Source organism: Lissotriton vulgaris, chromosome 2_1 (assembly GCF_964263255.1).
Source record: "Lissotriton vulgaris chromosome 2_1, aLisVul1.2, whole genome shotgun sequence".
In the NCBI taxonomy this organism is placed as follows: domain Eukaryota; kingdom Metazoa; phylum Chordata; class Amphibia; order Caudata; family Salamandridae; genus Lissotriton; species Lissotriton vulgaris.
Window position 1 is genome coordinate 944,741,978 of NC_141687.1, and position 16,540 is coordinate 944,758,517.

Here is a 16,540-nt window from a genome sequence, read left to right on the forward strand (position 1 = left end):
GAATGTACTGCGAGTATCATTAATATTTATGGGCTGAGAAGGGTCGACGCAATCGATAATATATCGATATTGCTGATTTTTAACGTTTTTTTATAACAACTACATTTATTGGCGCCATAAAACATCACAACCCGAAAACAACATAATTCCACGTCACCCTGAGTAAGAGATATGTATTGCTACGTACGGTGTTATCAAATCAAAATAAAACGTGATTTGCATTCAGAGGTGTTTAAAAAATCATAGTGATCTGTAAGTATGTTACTGAAGTAGTGAAATCAATAAAAATAAACAGTTAAAACATGTTTCTGCTTCTTGTGACTTCCTTTAAAACGCACAACTATTCGAACGGAAAAAAAAGATATGTTTTGTCAATTCCATCTAAAGGGAAAGGCAGAAGTCACACAACAGAGGGAGTACAGTGAGCACATAGTTTCCCTTGCTGCAGAAATCCCCGGACCGCGTGTTTACAGAAGCGTTCTGCAATGTTCGTTGTTTCTAGGCACAATATTTCGAAATATTTGAAAAACGAAATTTAAAGCTGAATCGAATACAGCTGCCAGTCAGGATAATAATTAGTTCTAAGAGTCAGTAGTGAATTACTTTGAAAGTTAAAAAGGCATTTACTTTTACGTATAGGATCAAAGGTCAGGACTGAAAAGATCTCATATTTGAGAAAAGTAACTTAATACGATTATATGTTTCAGGCAACAATACAGCCTGTCTATTGAGGGCTTCTCCGGTGGCGGCTGAGGACAGGCTTCTTCTCCTTGCCGGGCAGGAGCGCGGGGAGACCTCCCGTCCGCTTCCTGCCTGGCCCACTGTACTTCCGGGTCGCGGCTGCGGTAACCAATCGCAGCGCGGCCCAGGAATTTGGAGGCGGGCACAATGCCTCTCAGAGGATCCCCGGGCCGGCAGCGGCGATTTTCGGGATTCCTGGGCTGCGGCGGTAATGCGGGGCTGATGAGGGGTAGGCTCCCTCTTAATTTAAATATAAGGTGGAATGAGCAGCCAGGACTTCTTCCGGCGGCGGCGGTGGTCGGGCAGAAATGGCTGCCTCTAAGCTCCGAAAATTTTCGGATTCGGGGTTGTATTTTGCGTTCTGAGTGACAGATGACGTCATCGGCTAAGAACAGCAAAATACACACCCCCGAATCCGAAAGAGTCGGGGCTAAATTGGAGAGACGGCCCTCTCCTCCAATGGCTCGCCTCCGTTTAGGAAGCCAGCCAATGGAGGAGAGAGGCGGGTTAAACCACACTACTAAGAAACATAAGATCTCCTACCGGAAGCTAGCAAGCCAGCATTTCCAGTCCTGGACCTAAAAAAAAGGAGATGCTTGCTCCGATATAGACTATTATATATTGATTTATATTTGAAGGGTATCATGCACTACACGTTGGTGGCTGCTGCTTCAAAGGACAAATGGGAAACGGGTACCAATGAAATTAGGGGAGATCAGAGAGTCCAAACGACCAGACTGATATGCTGCAATTCTCTGCAGCATTTCTTGATGTGTTACAATGGGAAGTCTTTCAGACACACGTTGACCAATGGATGCAGGTTGGTGGTTCACAGACACTGGACTTGCCAGATGAAAGGCTGGGTCAGAGATGGAGTGGAGGTAATGGAAGGGACAAAGACTAGCTTTTAAAGGGCTTGTCAAATTATCTGGTAATTAGCTGGCCTGAGACTTCTAATGGCTGTGAGTGTGAGAGGTGCGAAGATGGCAGAGGTGTAGACTGGCATCATTAGGCGGAAATCAACAATCAGATAACTGTCTAAATTTACATGTTTGACTGTCCAGGTTATCCATTTATACAAGAGGTGGACAGGGAACAGCCGGGTAGGGAGCAGCCGGGGTTTACCCTTTAGTATCCCTTAGACTTTGACATCCTGTGTGTCAGATACCATAACAGCATCAGCAGAAACACAGTGTAAACAGAGCTCTGAACAGTCCCATTTACTGAAGTGTCCATTGCATTTCTTTACACAACCCACTCACCAGCAAATCCAATGTTGTTAAGGGTCCAATACTGTAATGTCCCTGTGATCTCATTGGTGGGCAAGGGATGCCTGTTATCATTAACACTACCTCTATCTTTTTAGTGAATCAACTTTTGTGCAAGTGTTCATAGAACAACATGGTGATACGTTTTCTGCTTATCACTGTAGTTTCACTGCTCTGTCACTCCAGTCTTTTCCCTTCGCTTAGTTTGTCGGGGGAGGGGCATACTGGGGACAGAAGAGGTTTCCTAGGTTCAAAGAGGCTACTAAGGTCAAAAGAGGCTACTAAGGTCCAAAGATAATTTCAAAGGACCTCAATGCAATGGCCCAAAATGGCTACTCCACAGTGGAGGCAGAAGGGACAGCGGTCACACAATCCCTCTCTTGCAGGATAAGATGGAATTCCATAGGGATAGCTGGCACTTCTTCCGTTCTCTAGCTGCTAGCGTCATTGCTGCTCTATTCTCCTAATCTGAGGGTAGCCGTTCCTGTAACGGAAGATCTTTGGCAGAATCTACAAATTTTCTTCAGCTTCCCAGACCAAGATGGCTTACAGATTGCCAAGGGGCCATGATGTCCAAGCCCAAGATGGACTCTTGAATGAATTATAGTGTGAACTGAAATATCATCAATGCCTGCAAACATGCTCCCGTCATTCTTTTAATTTTTTTATTTTATGTTTTAAGAATATATCTTTATTAACAGTTGAAACAATAATGAGAAGACATTTGGACATTCTCGGAGTTATACACTATGGGCCAGATGTAGGTAAAATAGATTTACCGATTTTTAATTACTAAATTTTACCGATTCAGTAATTAAAAATCGGTACATCTAAGGGGTGGATATGTAGGTATTTCCAGATGTGGAAATACCGAATCTGTAACATTCGGTATTTACCGATTCTGTAAATACAAAATCGGTATTTCCCTTGATTCCTATGGGCTTTGAAGCTCATAGGAATCAATGGGAAATACTGATTCTGTATTTACAGAATCGGTAAATACCGAATTTTGCAAGGGTGCAGGGGGTGTCACTTTGACACCCTCTGGCACCCCACAAATAGGCATGTGCACCATGTGGCACACAGACATGCCCTAAGGGCATGTCTGTCTGTCACATGGCTAGGTGTGCATGCACACATGTGCATGCACACCTGAATTCGGTATTTTACCACACAATAGGATTGTGTGGTAAAATACCGATTTTGTAGGGCCTTTGGGACTCAGAAGAGTCCCACCTACATCTGAGATTTACCAAATCGGTAAAAATACTGATTCGATATTTTACGGAATCGGTAAATTTTACCGATTTGGTAATTTTACCGATCCTGTAAAATTGTGCCCCTACATGCCAATTCTTGAATACCGGTCGGTAACGGCCGATAATACCGATTTTCGGCCGTTACCGACCGACCTACATCTGGCCCTAAGTGTTATCATATATTTGTAGACACAAGGGTAACTGTATCAAATACGTTCCACACCTGTGTATTAATCACACAGTTAACAGCTTAGTCCCATTGAAGTGAACTCTGTGGAATTGATCCTCATTCCTATAAAGCATAATTCCTTGGTCCAAGTCTTTATTACATTAAAAAACATTCCTATATCAAATAATCCCAACCCCTAACTGTACTCTACCCCCCGCCCCCATGTCTTGCGTGCATCTCTATATTATAAAACCTGTGTATTTGCTATTTATTCGTTTCACTGCGCTATCCAACATGTCAAGGATGGGCATTCTCCTCTTTCCCTCAGTTGCCTTCTGGCCCACTTCCCGACCGTACAGTTCCAGTGGCCTCCACATGTGGTTCCTCGTCCCCCCTCTCACGTTTGAGGTCACCTAACATTGCCCTCCATGCCCTCAGATCATCCTCTAGCTTTCTTTGGTTTGTTTCAAAGAAAGAGAACATGCAGGAAAATGTCTTGACTATGTAAACCAACTCGGGGCTCAGTCACTTCATGGCGATACATTTCTCATAGGAGCTATAATACCTTTAGAAGCCTTACCAATGACTAGGCATAAAACAGGATATATAAATATAGCATCATCACTTCAGGGGGATGCAAAAATAACTATTGTTTCACAAACATTGCATAGAAATAAGTAAAGAAATTAAATTTACAATAGAAACTTAAGTGAGATTTAGAGATCTTATCATATTCTAAAAATGTTTTCATCTCATAAATAGTAGAATCCTAACTCCCAAATACAGGAGAATTGCGACAGAGAGTCCTTTTAGCATATCAAATCAATCTCCCCGAAATATAAAAGCTCCGACAAATTAATAGAAGTAAGCGAACTAATAAAAATCATCAAAAAGCTAAACTCGGAGGGCGCACGTGGACCAAATGGCATTCCAAATGCCCTCTTCAAGGGAGAAGCTTCATATTGGGCCTATGAATTGTATGAAACAAATGGAATCCCTGAATCCTGGAGGGGAAGTATTATCCAGCCAATTTTTAAAGGGGGAAATTCAACAATGCCGACCAACTACAGACTAATTGCTTTATTTGATGTTGAAGCAAAGTTATATGCGAGTTGCCTACTAACCAAACTAAAAAAAAAGTCCGATGAAAACAACCGCATCCCAAGATCTCAAACAGGGTTTCGGGCGGGAGCAGGAACTCTAACAATCTAACGGCATTAACATTGTTAGCCAAAAAAAGTAAATTTTAGAACACCTGCCTGTTCACCTGTTTTGTGGACCTTAAGCAAGCTTTTGACAGCGTGTCCTGTGAACGCCTTTGGGAAAAACTGGCCAGCTGGGGCATTCCCACAAATCTGTTAAAGGCCATCAGAGAGTTATATTCACGTACATGGAGCTGGGTAAAGGTAGGAGATGGCCGGTGGATATCAAAGAAAATAAACACACAAAATGGTCTGAAACAGGGGTGCGTGCAAGCTCCTACTTTTTTTAACCTGTATATATCTGATCTTGAAGATGCCCTTGTGGAAATCAATAGTCATCCACCATCGATAGTTAATGAGGAAATTAGGTGCCTTCAGTACGCCGATGATTTAGTACTCCTAAGTCAAACGCAAATCGGATTACAAAGAGGAATGAATGCCTTAGCCAAATATTTAAACAGCACAAGGGCTAGAACTGAATTTATCAAAAACAAAGGTCGTACGGCTAGTAGATGCCAAAAACAAAAACAAGAAATATATATGGTATATAGAGTATATGGTATATAGAGGGTAAGAAAGTCGAAATAGTTGCTTCCTACAAATATCTGGGATTTATGGTAGAACGAAAATTAACCCACAAATCACAGCTCATTTCAATGAAGTCAAAATCTCAAAATCTGATATATGGCTTCAATGTATTAAAAAAGAAATTAAGCTGTCCATCATATGGCAACTTACTAACAGTTATGCAGGCACAGTTAATGCCAACAATAACCTATGGCACCGAAATAATGAAAGGATGTGAAATCACAGCCTTGAACAAAATACAAACAAAAGTATATAAAAAAGTCTTCCATATCCAGCAAAGCGCATCGCCTGCTCGGGTGGGGCTACAGTTTGGCTTATTAAACCAGGAATTTCGCAGTAAAGGAGCTTTCATAAAACTGTGCTGGAGGTTGCGTGCTTCTGCAAGCGGAACCATAGATCACCTATGCTGGAAAGAAATAGAAAGACAAAAAGGAAAGAAAACGCAAGGATCCTGGGGTAGTTACTTAAACCAGGTGATAAAGGACCTCTCTGCCCTAGATATTTGGAATCTTAGCATAGGTAAAAAGGCATTCAACAAACGAATTAACATCACAAGAAAATGTTTGTCTCACTCAAAGGATGAGAACACCATACTGCAAAGACGGCATGCCTTTACGGTTATTAATTCATATGGGAAACGGAAGCCTCAGGAATATTTATCAGCCTATTTTTCACTTACTCGAAAACATCAATTTATGAGGTTGCGTCTGGCCATGTGGGAAACAAAAGACTTAATCCCAGTATGGAAGGATAAAAGGGAAAATCCAGAATGCAGACTATAAAGATAAATCTATTCAACACATTTTTTTGTATGCCCTATGTTACTAAATGAATGGAAGGCACTTTTAAAATCAGTACTGAATAGTTTGAATATACGCTCATGTAGAGAAGCCACTTGGCTCGGTGGGACCTCAATCCCATTAGTGTGTAGAGGGGTGAAACTTTTAAATGTGTATTTAATGGAAATCGGTTGAAACTATATAGAGAGCGAAAAAGATTCTCTATACAAAACTAACAGCCAACCAGAAAATTAAGAAGAGTCAAAGTGCTGTTTTTTATATAAGGATGTCAGAAAGACATGATTTTTCTTTTTAAACTTTTGTTTAAAAAAAAAAATATATATATATATTGGACGCATAAAAGTAACTTATAGATTATTTTTCGTGAGAAACAGCAAACGATTCTATGTGTTTATATGTAGTAGTATTATTTAAAACCTGTTATTTGGTGTAATGTTTTTTGTTTTTTCAAGACCGATCACCCAAAATAAAAATCTTTGAAAATCTTTAGCATCTCTCTTTTGCGATACTCTTGGAACCAAAGTAATTTTGAATTATTTTCACTGGTAGATCAGGTTATACACAATAAAACCTAAAGGCATGCTCTGAAGGCCCATATTGGTAATCATCTTTTGTTTGCAGAATCATGTAAATAGATACTGCCCTTTCTAGTTTTTCATGCTTCTTACTTCTTGCTAGGGAAGCATACTGATATATGTAAATATATACTAAGGGTTTCTTTAACTTCTTTATAGGGAAATTGTTCTTTAACGTTTTGTTCTCAGTGAAAATGTTCTATTCTAAGCTATTCTATCCTCCTGCCTTGAATTTTGTGGTGAGACAGACAAAGCGCTGCGGCTGAGATGGGTTGGCTATAAGGAAATTGTGTAAAATAGTTGTTTTTTTGTATGCTGTGATGGTACGTCTGTTAATCTCCACCAGCAATACAATACTTGTGACAATATCTACTACTCTGTCCATACTCACCAATGGCGGTCTCCAGGAAGGAGCTTGTGTACTTGTGTGCCCGTGAGATGAATTCCAAGGCCTCTTCATTGCTCACCACGTACCCCTGGAATCCCCATTCCACACGCAGAATGTCAGTCAGAAGCTTCGCATTGGCACAAGCAGGTACTCCATTGACTCTAGTGGAAGTCATCATAATAGTAGAGTAAGAATGTCACTGCGTAAAGAGGAGTGGAGGAAAGCACAGCTTGGCCCAGAATAAGTCCCCTCCCAGTCTTAAGAGAAGGCTAAACTGTAAAGCAGATTCTCTTAATGTTACTAGACACATTTCTCCTAAGCACCCTCACCAACCCAGATTTCCCCCCATGCCTTCTCAAGAATAAGTCCACTGATTCCTGCTTAAGTTACAAGTAGGGACCATCCTTCCCCAAAGTCATCAAGGTTGGATGTTTTCCACCTAATGCAATGATACATTTGGACATACCTAATCCACGTGTATGGGCATCTTTGGAAACTATCTGGTGCCTTTGCATCTGTTACCCAAGATAGAAGCCTAGTGTTGCATTGCAGACAGCCAATCCTGAAATTCAGTGATGTGCACCTGTTCCTACTCTTGCCTAAAATTAAATTGAGGGGCGGTCACCACAGACATTGTGGAACACCATAGAATGAGAAGGAGGGCACTGTAGAGGGTGTAGTGTTTATTTATGAGCCCATGGGTGAGCCTTTGACAGCTCACCATCACTACCACAGAGTCAAGTGCAGAAAGAAAGTATTTGGCCCAGTTTGGAGAACCACAGTAGGTTGAGACCAAAGACAACCCCAACCACTAGGGTTGTGGCCCATTAGCCCCCGTCTACCCTGTGCCCCGATCCATCTTTGCTACCTGATGCTTAATATGGGATCGCGCTGACAGCGTTTTGAAGCTATCCCCTGAGGAAGGGCTACGAATCAGCCCGAAATGCATTGGGATTATTGAATATTGGATTATGATTTTGTGGATGATATACATTATCAACATTTTGCAAGTGATGATCTATACATGGAGCATAATGTATATGGATTAAAGATGAATCATTGAACCTTGTCGATTGAACTTTGGAATGAAATGTGTTATGAAACTTTAGACCTTCTGGTCAATATTGCGCAGTGCACTGGGGAGTCTGCCTCTCAACGGGGGGAGCCTTGTATTAGTCGTTGTGTAAAACGTAACAAACTAGATGTTGTTAGGAGCAGAGTCTTGTGGAAGGCTGGAGGCATGTTTGCAGAAACTAGTCCCTATGTGACCCGTCTGGAAGGGCGACATGAAGAGGTAAGGCGGAGGTGTGCTCGGGAAGTACTGTGGGACTCCCATACCTGTTATAGCTGCACATGACGCTGAAACTCCCCGCTTCCACGCAGTCCTGGAACTGAGGAAGGAACGTCATCCTCAAGTCACGCTCCTGCACCTGTTAGATCAGGGACACAAGAGGAAATGTCTGGTTAGGGTGTGTCCACTGTTTTGTGTAATATCACTCCTGCAGGACAGAGGCACTGATATCTCATGTGAAGATGCACGGCTGAATCGGCTGATCTCAGCTTCGGTGCAAATACTGCGTATTGTTTCTGCTGTCGTCCCATCATTAGCAAAAGGGATAGTGAGTATTTTGGATGCCTTCCAACAGTAGTGAGTAGCTCTGAGGCTTCTTACCATTTCACTCTGTGGCTGAGAGCAGTAGTCTCTCTTGCAAACTGATTACAACATTTTGTAGTCTTTCCTCTATGCCTATCACAGGGCGCACACAACAGCGATGTGAGGAAAATTGCATAAAAACATCTTTGCAAATGTTCAGCCAAATTATGTGCAGTTTTGCAAATTTTCCTTTTTTACCATTTTTTACTTCTCCAAAATCACATTTTGTAAAGACAACAAAGGATTTAAAAATGTAAGTCAGTGGTTTTAGTTTGCAGCTTCGCACACCCTTATTGCTGGCATGGCATGGATATCAATAGGAGTCCACATACGAAGGTGCTTTGTTTACACGTGCACATGAAAACAGAAGAAATTTTAATAAATAAAACACTGACCACAGAGCCTGCTGCGATGACATGTTGAAAGCTAGGCATGGTTGAGTCTGGTTGAATATGCTACTTACCAGTATGCATCTGTTCTTGGCATGTAGGGCTGCTGACATTCATATCTGTGCATAGATCACCGCGTAGTGTTGGGTCCGGATGATTGCACATTGTTGTCCTGGAAGAGTCTTCGAAGTATCACGAGATAGGTGGCTCCTCCCCTGGACTACAGTGCGCATGGGCATCGACTCCATCCCCAGATTGTTTTTAGCCATTGTGGCCAAGATGGAGTGAAATTCAGTGAATGATGACCATGCTATGAGTATATGTGAATACTGCAGCTGCTACAGGCGCCGGGGAGGAGGGCGGGCGATATGAATGTCAGCAGCCCTACATGCCAAGAACAGGTAAGTAGCATATTCGATTCGAGGCATGTGGGCTGCTGAATTCATATCTGTGCATAGAATAAATAGCAGTCCCTCCATTAGCGGCGGCCGCCCGTGCCAGCAGTTTGAAAAAGTGTCTTGAGAACAGCCTGCCCTACAGCTGCCTGCTGTTTGGAGTGCACATCAACACAGTAATGCTTAGTAAATGTGTGTGTGGTAAACCATGTGGCTACTCTACATATGTCTTCCAAAGGAATGTTTCCAAGGAATGCCATAGAGGCACCCAACTTTCTGGTGGAGTGGGCTCTTGGTGGAATGGTAAGAGTACGCTTAGCTTTCAGATAGCAGATCTGGATACATTTAACGATCCACCTAGCAATACCAGCCTTGGAAATAGGGTTACCTTTGTGGTGTGGTGCAAAGGCGACAAAGAGTTGTTTAGTCTTTCTAAAATCCTTGTTCCTATCAATGTAATACATTAGGGTCCGTTTAACGTCAAGGGTATGGAGCATCCGCTCCGCCAATGATTCTGGATTTTGAAAGAAAACAGGTAATTCGATTGTTTGGTTGATGTGGAACTGAGACACAACCTTGGGCAGAAACTTGGGATTAGTGCGGAGCACCACCCTGTTGGAATGAATTTGGATAAATGACTCTTGGATTGTGAGGGCTTGTAATTCACTAACCCTCCGTAGCGATGTAATTGCTACGAGGAAAGCCACTTTCCATGTCAAGAACTGAATCTCGCAGGAATGCAGTGGTTCAAAGGGAGGACCCATCAGCCTGGTAAGAACCACATTGAGGTTCCACTCAGGAGCTGGTGGAGTCCGTGGTGGAATGACTCGTTTGAGGCCTTCCAAAAAAGCCTTGATGGCAGGCACCTTGAAGAGTGAAAGGTGCTGTCTATTTTGGAGATAAGCGGCCATTGCAGACAGATGAATGCGAATGGAAGTATAGGCCAGATTACACTTGTACAGATGGAAAAGGTAACAGATGATGTTCTGAATAGAAGCATCCAGCGGGTTAATGCTGTGGTTCGCACAATAAATGACAAACCGCTTCCATTTTGCCGCATAGCAGGCTCTAGTAGTGGGCTTCCTCGCCTCCCGAATGATGTCCATGCAGTCGGGAGGTAAGTCTAGGTAGCCAAACTCTAGGACTTCAGGAGCCAGATCGCCAGGTTGAGCTGGTGCGGATCTGGGTGCTGAATGTCGTCATGGCTCTGCGTCAGAAGGCTGGGTGTGAGATGTAGCCTTTGATGCGGTACCACGGACAGTTCTAGAAACGTGGTGTACCATGGTTGGCGAGCCCATGTTGGAGCAACCAGGATGAGAGTCATCGAGCGCTGCCGGAGCTTGCGTGCCACCAGCGGTATCAGAGGTGCTGGGGGAAAAGCGTACGCAAATTTGCCTGACCAGTGCATCCATATCGTGTTGCCCTGCGACTGTGGGTGTGGGAACCTGGCGGCAAAGCTTTGGCATTTTGCGTTCTCTTTTGTGGCGAACAGGTCTATCTCTGGATGACCCTACCTTTGGAAGTACGGCTGGAGTACTGATGGATGTAGCTCCCACTCGTGCATCTGGTGGCTGTGCCTGCTGAGCAGGTCCGCCCACTGATTGTCCTTGCCCGGGAGGTGCTCTGCCATGAGGAAGATGTTCCTCTGAATGGCCCACTTCCACATGCTCTGAGCCAGATGAGACAGCTGCGGAGAGTGTGTGCATCCCTGCTTTTGAATGTAGTACATTGCCGTCATGTTGTCCGTCCAAATCAACACAACCTTGTTGCATAGATGTACTTTGAAAGCTTTCAGTGCCATGAAGATCGCCATCAGTTCTAGAACATTGATGTGCATCTTCCCCTGTTGCTGCGTCCACAGTCCCTGCACAGTGTATTGGAGTACATGCGCTCCCCATCCCTGGAGAGAGGCGTCCGTGGTCAGGATAATCTCTGGTACAGGCTCCTGGAACGGTCGACCCTTGCAAAGGTTTCGTGGATTCCACCAATGCAGAGAGTTGTATGCCCGACCGCTCACCAACACTAGGTCTTTCAACTGGTTGTGAGCCTGAGTCCATTGACGTGCTAAGCACTCCTGAAGCGGACGCATATGTAGTCTGGCGTGCAGGACAATGGAGATGCAGGAGGCCATCATGCCTATCAACTGCATGAACACTCTTGCTGGAAGTGAGTGTTGAGGTCTGAATTTTTGGATCAGCGATTGAATGCTGCCGACTCTCACTGAATTTGGCTGGGCTGTGGCCGCCAGAGTGTCTATGGTCGCACCCAGATACTGCCGTATGTGGGCGGGCTGGAGATGGGATTTTGGATAATTCAGTGAGAATCCCAGATCGTACAGGAGGTGAATGGTGTGGGACACGTGGTCGGCGCACTGCTGGGCCGACTTCGCCTGAATGAGCCAGTCGTCCAGATAGGGGTAGACGTGGATGTTTTGATGTCTCAGATGCGCCGCCACCGTCGCCAGGCACTTTGTGAATACCCTGGGTGCCGTGGTGACCCCGAAAGGCAAAACCTTGAATTGGTAGTGCTGGTTTTGGATGGTGAACCTGAGGTATTTTCTGTGTGAAGGATGTAGCGGAATGTGGAAGTACGCATCCTTCAGGTCCAGAGTTGCCAGAAAGTCCCCCTGTTGATCATCTCTTACGCGGACGACACTCAGCTGATCCTTTCCCTCACCAATGACCCCAGCACCGCCAAAACTAACCTACACGAAGGAATGAAAGAAGTTGCCGAATGGATGAAACAAAGCCGTCTGAAACTGAACTCGGACAAAACAGAAGTCCTCATCTTAGGTACATCCCCCTCTGCATGGGACGACTCCTGGTGGCCAGAAGCCCTCGGAAAAGCACCCATCCCGACAGACCACGCACAGAACCTAGGTGTCATCCTGGATTCTTCACTCTCAATGAACAGACAAGTCAACGCCGTATCCTCTTCCTGCTTCAACATTCTTCGCATGCTCAGAAAAACATTTCGCTGGATCCCCTCCGAAACAAGGAAAACAGTCACCCACGCTCTGGTCACGAGCCGACTGGACTACGGAAACACCCTCTACGCAGGTACTACCGCAAAACTCCTGAAGAAACTCCAACGAATCCAAAACGCCTCAGCCAGGCTCATATTAGACATCCCACGCAACGAACACATCTCTGGTAACGAATCCAAAACGCCTCAGCCAGGCTCATATTAGACATCCCACGCAACGAACACATCTCTGGTCACCTTAAAGACCTCCACTGGCTACCCGTCAATAAGAGGATCACTTTCCGTCTGCTTACCCACGCACACAAATCACTCTACGACATCGGACCAGATTGCCTCAACTCACGACTGTCCTTCTACACCCCCTCCCGCCAACTACGTTCTTCCAGCCAAGCCCTCGCCACTGTACCTCGCATCAACAAGACCACCATGGGAGGCAGATCCTTTTCATACCTGGCTGCGAAAACATGGAACTCACTCCCCGCTTACCTTCGCCTTACCCAGAACCACCTAGCATTCAGAAAGCAACTTAAAACATGGATATTTGACAAGTAATCCTCCTCCCCTTCCTAAGCGCCTTGAAACCCTATGGGTATGTAGTGCGCTATACAAATTCCATGACTTGACTTCCATGACTTGACAGTGTTAGCATGTGGAAATGCTCGGACAGGATGTAAAAGTTGAGGGGCCTGAGATCCAGGATGGGCCTGAGGGATCCGTCCTTCTTTGGAATCAGGAAGTACAGGGAGTAAACTCCCGAGCCTCTTTCCTGCAAGGGCACAAGCTCTATTGCCCCTTTTTGCAGCATGACTGTGACCTCCTGCTGCAATAAGTGCAAGTGCTCGCCGGACATAGGACGGTGCCTTGGGGGTATGTTGGGTGGAGTGGATGTGAGCTCCAGACAATAACCAAATTGGATAAGCTTTCTGACCCACCTGTCCATGGTGATGGACTTCCACACGGGCAGGAACTGCTGGAGTCTTCCCCCGACCGGTGTTGTGTGGTCGGGGGGCAGTGACAATGCGTCACTGTTTGTTGGCGGTAGAGGACCTCGAGTTGTTGTTGCCACGTCCTCTGCCCTTGGCGTTAATGCCGCGGTATCCACCTCGACCCTTGTTGGCATAAGTAGTCTGGGTGTTGCCTTTGTAGAACTGCGCGGACTGCGAAAGTTGACCCCTTGAGGTGCCTCTAATACTGGAGCGACGAAAGGACCCACTCCGAAACTGCTGGGACTGCAAGGCAAACATGGATTTTGCAGTGTCGGTGTCCTTCTTCATCTTCTCATGGGTGGTATCAACCTCAGGGCCAAACAGGTGATCTGGGTTGACCGTTTGGTTCAAGATGGTGTTTGAATGTCCGGCTTGAACCCAGATATCCGTAGCCATGCATGTCTACGAAGCATAACGCTAGTGTTAATCGCTCGTGCGGCGGTGTCAGCCGCGTCCAGGGCGCACTTTATGGAAGCGTTGGAGATTAGCTTCCACTCCTGTATTAACATTTCAGCCCGTACCTTATATTGATCGGGTAGGTGTTGCAAAAGGGTCTCTAGGGTATCATAGTGTGCCCTGTCATAACGCGCCAGGAGCGCCTGCGTGTTAGAGATGCGCCATATGTTGGCTGCCTGCGCTGCCACCCTCTTCCCCGAAGCCTCAAAGACTTTTGATTCTTTGTCTGGGGGAGGAGCATCACCCGTAATCTGCGAGTTGGCCCTCTTCCGGGCATTGGAGACAACCAGGGAGTCCAGAGGCAACTGTCCCTTAATATAAGTTGGATCAGTGGGCGCCGCCTTGTACTTTTTGTAGATCCTCGGGTTGATGACTCTCGCCCTGGTGGGTTCTTTGAAGACCTCAGCAGCGTGCTTTAAAACACCCTTCAGCATTGGCAGAGTTTTTACAGTCTTTTCAGAGACAGAAATGGTGTCAAAGAGGAAGTCGACGTCCACAGGGTCAGCATGCAGCTCGACGTTGTGATTGGCCGCTGCCCGCTCAATGAGGGCATTGAAAGCCGCAGCGTCCTCAGTGGGGGACGTTTTCGCGGAGAAGAGCTGAGGGTCCTGCCCAGAATGCGGGTCCCCAGGCTCACCACCAGCAGACCAGGGCTCTGCCACAACCTCTGGGTCTGTGTAGACGGGATAGCAGTATTCATCCTCGTCGTCGCCCTCACCAGCGTCCACATTGGAGTGAGTGGGCAAGAGTTCGTGAGCCTGTGGTGAAATGGGCTCCACCAAGGCTGGAGTACCAGCAGAGTCCATCTTCCGTTTGAGTGGGATCTTGTACGACTCCAATTGGGGCTCCGGGGTGATTTTCCTCTTCAGGAGGGAAAGCCTGCCCGTTTCGGCGTCGATGAAATGTTCTTGACGCTCTTCCTCTGAAAGTTGTCGAGGCCGTGGGCTGAGGACCACCAACGATGCCTTTGGCGTCGAAGATACCTTCTCGGGCACGCCGGCCCCCGGTTTAGCAGCGAAAGCCTTCGGCGCCGTCTTAGGCGGCAAGGTGAAAAGGATCGGCGTGGGCGCCTTCGCCGGTTTCTCCAGAGGCTTGGCCGGCGGAGGGTCCTTCGGCTCGACTGCTGCGGCGCCGTCCCTAATGCGCTGTAGGGACTCCGTAACCTTCTTTGTGAATGCGGCGGATGGACGCGCCGGTTCAACAGAGTCTTTAGAGGTCGGTTTTGGAGTGGAGTCCCCTCGGAGTCGACACACTTGGCGCAGCTCCCTTGGCCTTGTCGTGTGGAAACGGGGCAGAGAGGGTCTTCGGGTCATCTGGCCGCTTCTTCGGGTCGGTAAGAGACCTCTTGGGGTCGTCGACCGTCTTCTTGTGATCGAGTCGACCCTTGCCGGCGCCGAAGACTGCGTCCGACCCCTTAACTTTCGGCTTCGACGTAGTAGCCTTCGGGTCGGCCATTTTGACGTGGCTCTTCGGCTCGACGGCCATCTTAGATTTCTTCAGCGCCGAGGCCTCCGAAGTCTTCGATCCGACCAATGCGATGCGCACTTTCGGTTTCGATATCTCTAGCGTCGAGACCGTAGATTTCACTTTCGGTTTCTGTGTCAGCGGGAGTGAATCGGTACCAATGTCCGTGGCCGGGCCAGCAGGCGGGGCCGAGGAACTCACAACAAGGTCTCGGGTAAGGCCCGAAGGCGATCCCTTGACCTGGGCCTTATTTATTTGAACGGCCCCGGAGTCAGTTTGAGGAAGCTCTTCCTCCGAGCTATCCTCCATGGCCCCAAGGGCCCCGTCGCCGTCCCCTACCTCCTCGACGACTTCACCGAAATCTTCGGCCTCGGCGTCGTAGTCGTCCTCGACCTCCGACGCGGGGTTAGATTCTGAGATGTCCTGGATATCTTCATCCTCGACCTCCCCAGCATCGAAAATGTCCGTAGGTGCCGGTGCAGATTGCTGGGCCTCCAGGCGCGCAGCTCGACGGACCTTGAGTGTTTTCTTGGACCGGAACCTTGAACAGGCCATACACTTGGCCTCGTCGTGGTCCGGCGACAGGCACTTGTTGCACACCGGGTGGACGTCGATGTGTGGGTACTTCGAGTTACACACCGGACATCGTTTGAATGGACTTCGTTCCATGATGGATGGTCGAAGAGTCTGGAGCGTCGACTAGGCCCTCCGCGCCGAAAGCACGCGGAAGTACAAGCTTGGCTTGGAGCCGAGGAAAGTTGCGAAGCCGAACGCAAGACAATACCGACGCAAGTCCTAAAGACCTTTTGGTCTCAAGTAAAGTTAAGTTAATTCTTATCGATTCCGACAAGAGGGAACCAAAGACATCCGAACCCAATGGGGGAAAAAAACAATCTGGGGCTGGTGTCGATGCCCATGCGCACTGTAGTCCAGGGGAGGAGCCACCTATCTTGTGATACTTCGAAGACTCTTCCAGGACAACAATGTGCAATCATCCGGACCCAACACTAGGCGGCGATCTATGCACAGATATGAATTCAGCAGCCCACATGCCTCGAACTATTATTATCGCCCACATTGCAATGTCTTGTTAGTGATACGTTTCCTTATCTTTTTAGTCGGGCCAGGCATCACTTAAGTATAGGAGAACAGAATACAGCGGGCTTGTGTAAAAATTTCCTATTGTTTTCTCCTGTCCGAATAGAGGTAAAGCAGCAATAG

At 46.6% G+C, this 16,540-nt stretch overlaps 1 protein-coding gene across 4 annotated transcripts in view; it reads right to left on the reverse strand.

Moving 5' to 3' along the window:
* LOC147731446 (uncharacterized) overlaps window positions 1-16,540 on the reverse strand; it is a 170,003-nt gene that overhangs the window by 77,922 nt on the left and 75,541 nt on the right. For all 4 annotated transcript variants that reach the window (XM_086956486.1, XM_086956488.1, XM_086956489.1 and 1 more), the window contains 2 exons: window positions 8,329-8,420; window positions 6,994-7,151 (listed from right to left, as the gene is read on the reverse strand). In XM_086956486.1, the coding sequence (XP_086812612.1) occupies window positions 6,994-7,151; window positions 8,329-8,420 (250 nt within the window). The remainder of the gene's footprint in view (window positions 1-6,993; window positions 7,152-8,328; window positions 8,421-16,540) is intronic.